Genomic DNA, 9,126 nt, shown 5'->3' on the forward strand with positions numbered 1-9,126 from the left:
ACGGACATCAAAGAATCACCAAGGCGACGGCGTCATAGAGATGCAAAAGAAAACAATTATAAAGCATCAAAAACAGTCGCTGCTGTTGCGAATTTGATCAGAGCTCTTCGGTGGTTTTATTTTAACTTTAGATGCCAATAATTTAACTTGTTATTTTTTAGCAGATATTGTAAGTCAGCATCGCAATTTGACCGTTCTAAGTGTAACTTTTTGTCGTTTGACATCTAACTTAAAGTTCACCATCAAACACAATCTAGCGATAATATTACAGGAACGTGGTTTTAAACGAATATTAAATCACCTGGAGATCGAAAGTCGATTAAACTCACGTACTTTTTAATATCCTTCACTTAAGGTAAGTTGCTGTATATTTTTAAGCGACCAGTTTTGTTGTAGACTTAACACGCTATGGTTACCTGTTACAGAACTCTACGATGACATGTTTTGGCTATTTAATCAAATTAAATTAGAAATGCAAACTAAGTGCTTGCACTAAAAAAAGTGTCATGGTACTGTGTTAAAGGATTAGTTCACTTTCAAATAAAATTTTCCTGATAATTTACTCACCCCCCTGTCATCCAAGATGTTCATGTCCTTCTCTCTTCAGTTGAAAAGAAATTAAGGTTTTTGATGAAAACATTCCAGGATTATTCTCCTTATAATGGACTTCAATGGTCTCCAAATGGTTGAAGGTCAAAATTACAGTTTCAGTGCAGCTTCAAAGGGCTTTAAATGATCCCAGACAAGGAATAAGGGTCTTATCTAGCGAAACGATAAGTCATTTTTTAAAAATATAACTGTAAATGCTTTATGAACACATATTATCGCCTTGCACGTGCTTCCGCTTTCCGCATTCTTCAAAAACTTACGCTGTATGTATAGCCTTCCCTATTCTACTTATGGAAAAAAATGTAACTGGCACCGCGTTCATTCCGTAAGTAGAAAAGGGAAGGTGTAGGACATACAGCATAAGCTTTTTGAAGAATACGAAAGTGCGGTTTTGGCGGAACCACTTGGAAGGCAATCATTTGTTTATACAAAAGCATATAAATTTACATTTTTTTCGAAAATGACAGATCGTTTAGCTAGATAAGACCCTTATTCCTTGTCTGGTATCGTTTAAAGCCCTTTGAAGCTGCACTGAAACTGTCATTTTGACCTTCAGCTGTCTGGAGGCCATTGAAGTCCACTATAAGGAGAATAATCCTGGAATGTTTTCATCAAAAAACTTAATTTCTTTTCGCCTGAAGAAAGAAGGACATGAACATCTTGGATGACATGGGGGTGAGTAAATTATCAGGAAAATTTTATTTGAAAGTGAACTAATCCTTTAATATTACCTGTCATCAGCACTTTTTTTTTGCATGGGTAACTTTGTGAAGTTGAAGGCTTCTTTGTCAAATATTCATGTGTTATTGTTTCATTTAACACTTGTAAAGTTTTTTTTCTTAAGTAATTTTTGTAATTCATTATTTATTTATTTAACAGAGGTCATGTCACCTGTGGATGTATGGGTGGGGTCTTGGAGGCCCCACAGACCAAGGGGCCCCATTGCTGCGATGTATAACAGTCCAGGGCCAACATACGCTCTCCCAGGGGCAACTGGTACACACACACCCACACGTTTCACTATTACTGAGGACATCTCATAGACTTCCATTGTTTTTATATCAGGTTAATGATATTTTCACCTAACACAAACTCTACTTCTTAAAATGAACCATCATAGAAACTTAGATTTAAATATAAAGATGATTAGGTTGAAAACCAGTGAGGACATCTTACGTGATATTATTAAGCCACACACACACAATTTACAATAAATACAGAGCATATCAAGAGCTAATGGGTTGAAAGGTTGGATTTTATGAACCCACAACAATTTCTAAATGTTATTTTTAAAAAAGGATAAGTGGTCCAGAATGCCTAGCTATTGTAAATCCCAATGATTTTGCTGGGTTTTCCGTACCCTTTATAGGAATGAACAACCATGACCCGCGGATGCAGAAAGGCCCAGCGTTTAGCTTCGGCACGCGTCATCGTCATTTGGAGGCCAACTTTTCCCCAGGGCCCGGATACCTCGTTCCCTCCAACATCACCAGGGTGGGTCGGGACGGAACCCCTGCGTATTCTGTCTACGGCCGACGGAAGGACATTCAGCCCTTTAAGACCCCTGGCCCAGGTATTTTACACAACATAAACACACAGGCTTCGTAGCTGTGTGGAACAAGGAAGAACAAACACAGTAAAGTTAAGCTTTCCATTGATTACTTTTACAGGCAGTTACTCCCCTGAAAATGCAACAAAGACCACCTATTACTCGCCCCCTGCGTTCTCCCTCTCTGCGAGAACTAAATTGTTCCGCAATGACCAAACACCAGGTAGATTCCCACAGATCTACACAGCAATACTACTAGAACAGGTATGTTTCTCATACGTTAGCAGACGTCCATGCATTATCTTGTCTCCAGGTCCAGCTGCGTACATGCTTCCTCCAGTATTAGGGCCAAGAGTCGTGAATAAAACAGCCGCTCCAAATGTCTCCTTCAGCGGTCGTAGTCCTATTGGCAGCTTCCATGAAGATTTACGGAAGGTGCGGACACAGTACAATATTTACCTCTTAGTATGTACTCTGCAAAGATGTTAACAATCCTTTTCTTAGACTCCAGGCCCAGGGACCTACCAAGTGGTGGATTCATGTGTGTACAAACACAAGGCTCCTCAGTACAGCATAACCGGTCGCAACATAATGCCTGGGGACACTACCAAGAAACCAGGACCTGGAGCCCACCATCCAGAAAGGGTCTGTAGCTTACTTATACACTACTGTTCCAAAGTTTGGGGTCAGTATGTTTTTTTAAATTTTTTTATTAAAAATTAAATTAAGGCTTTTATTCAGCAAGGATGCATTAAATTGATCAAAGAAGTGAAAATAAAGACATTTATGATGTTACAAATGATTTCTGTTTCCAATAAATGCTATTCTATTGAACCTTCTATTCATCAAAGAATCTTGTATCATGGTTTTGTACATTGAAAATAGTCATAAATGTTTCTTGAGCAGCAAATCAGCATATTATTGAAGGATTTCTGAAGGATCATATAGACTGGATATATAAAAAACTTAATATATAAAATTTTATTCAGATATTACTGTTTATAATATATCACAATATATATACACAATATATATTGTATATCACAATATTGCTGTTTGTAACTGTATTTTTGATCAAACAAATTCAGCCTTGGTGATCATAAGAAACCTTAAAAATGTCACAGACCCCAAACTTTTGAATGGTAATGTAGTGTAAATATATTTAGTTTCTAGTTTAGAATTGCTCTCTACTAAAACTGCTGTTAAAATAACAACAATTAGTATACTAAAACTGTTTCCTTTGTCTCTCTCAACAGGTTACTTTCACAGGAATCAAAGCTCCCAGCTTCTCCTTTGGAATTCGTCATTCCGAGTACATTGCTCCCATAATTGTGGATGGTGGTGATTAAACAGGTCCTTTCTGTTCTAATAAATTCTGTCCAACAAGCTACAGTCTGTCATAGCAGGTCTTAATATCGCTAATATATAACTTGAAATAAAGGTGTTTCAGTGAAAAAAAAAAAGGCTTCAAGATGCAATAATTGTGCTGCTCCGTTCCAAAACCAAGTGAACCAAGTCAACCCAGACTAACATTTTAACACATCACGCATCAGGTATATATATATATATATATATATATATATATAGACACTACCGTTCAAAGGTGTGGGTCGGTGACATTTTTTAAGGTTTCTTATGCTCACCAAGGCTGAATTTGTTTGATAAAAAAATACAGTAAAACAATAATATTATGAAATATTATTACAGTTTAACTGTTTTCTGTTGTGATTTTAAAATGTAATTTATTCCTGAGATGGTAAAGCGGAATTTTCAGCATCATAACTCCAGTCTTCACTGTCACATGATCCTACAAAAAAACATTCTATTATGCTGATTTGCTGCTCAGGAAACATTTCTAATTATGCCTGTTCATACGATTGCCTGTTAACAGAGTATATGAGGCAGGATTCAGTTCAGATACTGTCTGTGTGTAGGTAGCAAACAGCAATGCAGCTCACTAGGTTTTGGAACAGAGCTAAAATGGCACTGATGATTACTGTGTAAATCAAGAAAGAAAGTAAATCTTTGAATCAAGATACTTCGTTGTTGTTGTCACTTTATTATTGTCACTTGGCACAGGTACTATATTTACATTAATGGTGCAGTAGTTCATTGTTACACTTCCTTTTTAAATCTTTTCATAAAACATTTTTTTTCTGCTTCATGACAAAATTTCATTTAGTGAGCTTTATTTACAAAATAAAATTCTCTGAAAACCTTATGCAATCTTAAAGGTGCACTATGTAACTTTTTTTCATCATATCCGTAAATATATGGATAAATAATTAAAATAATTTCATCATAATCCATAATTTTTTTTTTTTTTTTTACATTTTTAATGTTCTTAAGCATGTAATGTTGCAGTTTGAGCATGAAAAGATCAGTAACAAAGCACAAAGTCACTGCAAAAGGAGTTATTCTCTATATCAGAAAACATAGTATACAATCAAACGCCTTGACTATATACATTGTATAGTTTTGAGTTTTCTTCTGGTAACATACATGTCACAATATTCCTCATGTACAATTCCCACCCAAGGCATATGCAAAAAAGAAAAAAAGGGTCAAGGCTGGGTTGAGTTGTTTTAGTAGTGGGTTTTTGCCATGTCCAAGAGATGCTTGCTGCATTCACAATACTAGTATACCATTCGTACTACTTTTACCATACCTTTATTTGGCAGAAATAATAAGAGTGTACCAGTATGTAGTTCTGAGTCCTATGCTAGTATTCGGAACCGCATACTAGCATATTATGCTATGATGCAGTTATGGTAAGGGGTGTAACATTTCCAAAACATGCTTGAAGCGATTGACCAATCATAACACACTGGTCCAGCTGACAAATCAGAACACATTGCGCTTTTCGGAAGGAGGGTCTTCATAGAGACAGGAACTGAACAGAGCGTTACTGACAGACTGGGAAGAGAGGTGCTGTAAAATATGTGAAAAGTAATGTGTTTTTTGAAACATGAAAACCTATTCTAGTAGACCCCAAAAACAAAATTTGTAAAAAAAACTTAATAGTAAATCTACTTGTAAGCATGCTTTACAAAAAACAACAATGAATCTGGTTAAAATATGAATATTGCAGTCATGTCAGAAAAAGAAAAGAAAAAAAGAAGTATACCCAGGGCTTAATTCTTATACTACTGTTGTCTTTACTGGTATAATCCTCAACGGATGTTGCATACAGTGATTATAAAAGTAAGGGAATACTCTCTCAGTGAACGTGTGTTTAAACACATGCAGACCAATATTACGGCCTGAGTCTGTGAAAATGATTTTGCCCTTGTCCCAGTCCAGCTGCACCCTGATCCTGTGGATTCTCTGGCTCACCCGTAGAATGGACAGCATCTCTGGAGAATAGCCCTTCCCGTATTTACCATTGCAGAAGCCCACATACCACAAGCCCGTCTTGGAGGGGGTCTGTCTGCATTTGTATGCCGACTCTGTGATCACTCCCACGGCCCAGGCTGTGCTGGTGCCCACCTCGATGTCCCAACAGTGAGACCCTGACTCAAAGCCCTCCGAACCAAGAATGCTTGTGTAGCCGTCAAATCTCTCCGGGTTTGCTGGAAGCTGTTGGAAGTGCTCATCAGTGTAAGTTATACTGGTCAGATCATCCGACACGACCAGATAAGGATGGGCGGTGTTGGGGTCAAGGGTTACTGGGGCTGGAGGGATAGAGATAAAGATGTTTACCAAATTTTTATAGAACAGATGAGAAGATTTTTACTGCTCAGTACTCACTGTATCGAACGTTGGCTTGTAGTTTTTTTGACACTTCAAAGGTTATGTTACCCACATGTTTTGCAACATCGATGAGCATTCCTGAAGGGCTGATCTGATCCCGCAGTGTACAATTTGTTCTGAAACAACATTTAGGAGTCAGTACTAAGGTGGGCTGAGAATCATAAAAGTTAAGAAAAGACATTTTCTTACCTTTCAATTGTAGTCTTGTAGTTCTAGAAATAAAGAAATGTAGATAGAAACAGAAAGATTAATCTATATTATGCGATCAGAAAATGTACACTACCATTCAAAAGTTTGGGAGTGGTCAGGGTTTTTTTATGTCTTTGAAGGAAGGCTGCACTTTTTTGATCAAAAATATTATTACAATTTAAAATCTGTTTTCTATTTTAATATACTTTAAAATGTAATTTATTCCAGTGATGTCAAAGCTGAATTTTCAGCATCATTACTCCAGTCTTCAGTGTCACATGATCCTTCAGAAATCATTCTAATATGCTGATTTGCTGCTTAAGAAACATTTCTATTATTCTGTCATTTCAACTTAAAGGGTTAGTTCACCCCAAAATGAAAATTCTGTCATTAATTACTCACCCTTCCTGTCGTTCCAAACCCATAAGACCTTTATTCATCTTCAGAACACAAATGAAGATATTTTTGATGAAATCCGTCAGCTTTCTGGCCTCTGATAGACTGCAACGTTATTAAGTGCATGTGGCTACAGTGATTCAACCTTAATGTTATGAAGCGACGAGAAAAACAAAAATAACAACTTTATTCGACAATTTCTTCTCTTTCATATCAGTCTCCTGTCTTCAGTGTCACATGATCCTTCAGAAATCATTCTAATATGCTGATTTCCTGCTCAGGAATCATTTCTAATTATGTCTGTTCATATGATTGCTTGTTAACAGAGTAAACTTTAAGGTTGAACCACTGGAGTCACATGGACTATTTTAAAGATGTCTTTAAAACTTTCTGGGCCTTGAAAGTGGTAATAACCTTGCAGTCTATGAGAGGCCAGAAAACTCACGGATTTCATCAAAAATATCTTAATTTGTGTTCTGAAGATGAACGAAGGTCTTACGGGTTTGGAACGACATGAGGGTGAGTACTTAATATCTAACCCTTTAACATCATGAAAAAAAAAACATCTTTTGATATAAAAGCATCACGGAACAAGTCAAACCAAGTGCTCATCCTTACCACAAGAAACGTGAAGTCATTCCTTCTTAGTTGTTCCTTGATAGACTCAATAATATGCGAGAGAGATAACATCCCTGATCTAATCTCCTCAATCTTCTTTTTAATGATCTCACTCTTCTGCTCTTCTTCCCTCCTCAGTGCCTTCATGCTGGCTGCCTCTTCATTTTGTAGAAACTGGTGAAGCTTTTCAAACGCCTCCTTAATTTGGGTCTCGGTGTGCTGACTCTGCCTCTAAGCCGAAAATATCAGCAAAATCAGACTGAAACATCCATACAGTAGTTGAACTATATCATGTTGGAATTTCCTCTGGATACTCACCTTAATGTACTCTGCTGTTTCATCCCAGGACTGTTTAAATTGTTCATAGACTCTAAGTTTCTCCAGAAAGGCCCTTAGTTTAAGCCGGAGCCCTTGCTAGTAAATGTTAGAAAGAGAAGTGAGACTGGGACATATATCACCGACACACACACACACACACACACACACACACATATATATATATATATATAGTTTCATTGTTGTGCTCATTTCAGCCTATGATGCTCAGATGTTTAAGTGTCATTCTTTGTTATCTGATACATGATTTTCCCAGTATTGTTTACAAATGTAAACAGGTTGTTTGTTAAAAACCTGCATATGGATCAGGCCTATCTAGCTTATACTTTGACTTTATCAGCAAAGTTCCCACGAAACTTTGTTTTTGTAGTTTGAGAATGTGTGTCATATAAGGGCCATTAGTGTGCTAAGACCTGTTTGACAAGACAGCTTTCATATTTCACCCCTTTCCAGTCCTTTAAATCTGACACCAACAATCAGTGAAATCTGACCACAAGCTGGACATTTTGACCAAGCATTTGACTATTGTTCTAAAAGCTGTTTCCATACAACCTAACACATTGAGCTCTTACCCTGAGGTCCTGTGATGCCCCTGTTGTTGAACGGATGTGGTGGTTCTTATGTGATTTGGTGTTTCTGCATTTTCCACAAACTAGTTCTTGATCTTCAGCACAGAAGAAAGTTAGAGGTTCTCCATGAAGACTGCAGAACCCCACCGTCTCTTCGGGAAGGTCTTGAGCTGTTTCTTCTCTCATCGGATCACACATGTTTCTCAGCACGATGTTTATGGGTGGATCAGGGTTCGTGGACACAGTTCTGCAGATGGGACACTCTCGGGTTCCTCGCCGATTCCAGAAGGTTTTCACACAGCCGTTACAGATGCTGTGAGAGCAGGCTAAGAGAAGTGGATCCCTGAAGATGTCACAGCAGATAGGGCAGTAGAGATCCTCCTCTGTAAAAGACAGTCTACAGGCCATTTTACCAATATATTAAATGTTTCCTAGTTGTCTTTCTCTCACTCTCTTTGAGTGTATGGTCCAGCTGTCAAGAAGCACAAGAGTGTCTCTCAGCTCTGTTTATATCCCAGACACATGCAAATTAGGGTGGAGCTTATAAGAGCAAAGACAGCATTTCAACAGAACCTTATAGTGTTTTTTTTTATTTATTTTTTTTTACCGTACATTTTTTACAGCAACATCCTAATAATTAATTTCAATAATTAATTAGACTTTAGAAACTTTATTCAACAAGTAAAAAATTACAATCTCAATAACGCCTGTGTCAACATAATAAAAATATATGATAGAGTGACATACAAAAAATAAAAAATTGTTTTATATTTTATTTATATTTATATATGTAGCTACATAATTAGTACAGCAAATGTGAATTTCTGCAAGTTAGTAAATCAGTACAATGGTAAGTTGGATACAAAACTATCAAAAACCATGTTAATAGGTGTATATTTGAAGGCCAGTTCCTGTTTTCGCTACATATCTTTATTTTATATAATGTATATACTATTACATACTATTATATTTATTTATTTATTAATATTTTGAGTTAGCTTTTTATTATATTTTCATTTTTCAGCTTTTCATCTAATATTTATATTTGGCTTTATTTCAGCTTTTTAATTTTAGTTTTAATTAACAATAAGTAAGCAAGTAACAACA

The 9,126-nt window shown here is 36.6% G+C and overlaps 2 protein-coding genes across 2 annotated transcripts; one reads left to right on the forward strand and one right to left on the reverse strand.

The window, feature by feature from the left end:
- The first annotated feature begins 40 nt into the window (after positions 1 to 40).
- Positions 41 to 3,678, forward strand: cimap1b (ciliary microtubule associated protein 1B). The gene is made up of 7 exons (XM_067389194.1): positions 41 to 355; positions 1,489 to 1,605; positions 1,979 to 2,182; positions 2,280 to 2,381; positions 2,472 to 2,593; positions 2,663 to 2,803; positions 3,415 to 3,678. The coding sequence occupies exons 2-7, from the start codon at positions 1,494 to 1,496 to the stop codon at positions 3,505 to 3,507; spliced, it is 774 nt and encodes a 257-aa protein (XP_067245295.1). The 5' UTR covers positions 41 to 355; positions 1,489 to 1,493; the 3' UTR covers positions 3,508 to 3,678.
- Positions 3,679 to 5,299: 1,621 nt separating this feature from the next.
- Positions 5,300 to 8,427, reverse strand: trim35-30 (tripartite motif containing 35-30). The gene is made up of 6 exons (XM_067389385.1): positions 8,023 to 8,427; positions 7,433 to 7,528; positions 7,115 to 7,345; positions 6,101 to 6,123; positions 5,909 to 6,027; positions 5,300 to 5,832 (listed from the first exon to the last, which is right to left on the reverse strand). The coding sequence occupies exons 1-6, from the start codon at positions 8,425 to 8,427 to the stop codon at positions 5,300 to 5,302; spliced, it is 1,407 nt and encodes a 468-aa protein (XP_067245486.1).
- Between the last annotated feature and the right edge of the window lie 699 nt (positions 8,428 to 9,126).

The sequence above is a fragment of the Chanodichthys erythropterus genome, chromosome 7 (assembly GCF_024489055.1).
Source record: "Chanodichthys erythropterus isolate Z2021 chromosome 7, ASM2448905v1, whole genome shotgun sequence".
In the NCBI taxonomy this organism is placed as follows: domain Eukaryota; kingdom Metazoa; phylum Chordata; class Actinopteri; order Cypriniformes; family Xenocyprididae; genus Chanodichthys; species Chanodichthys erythropterus.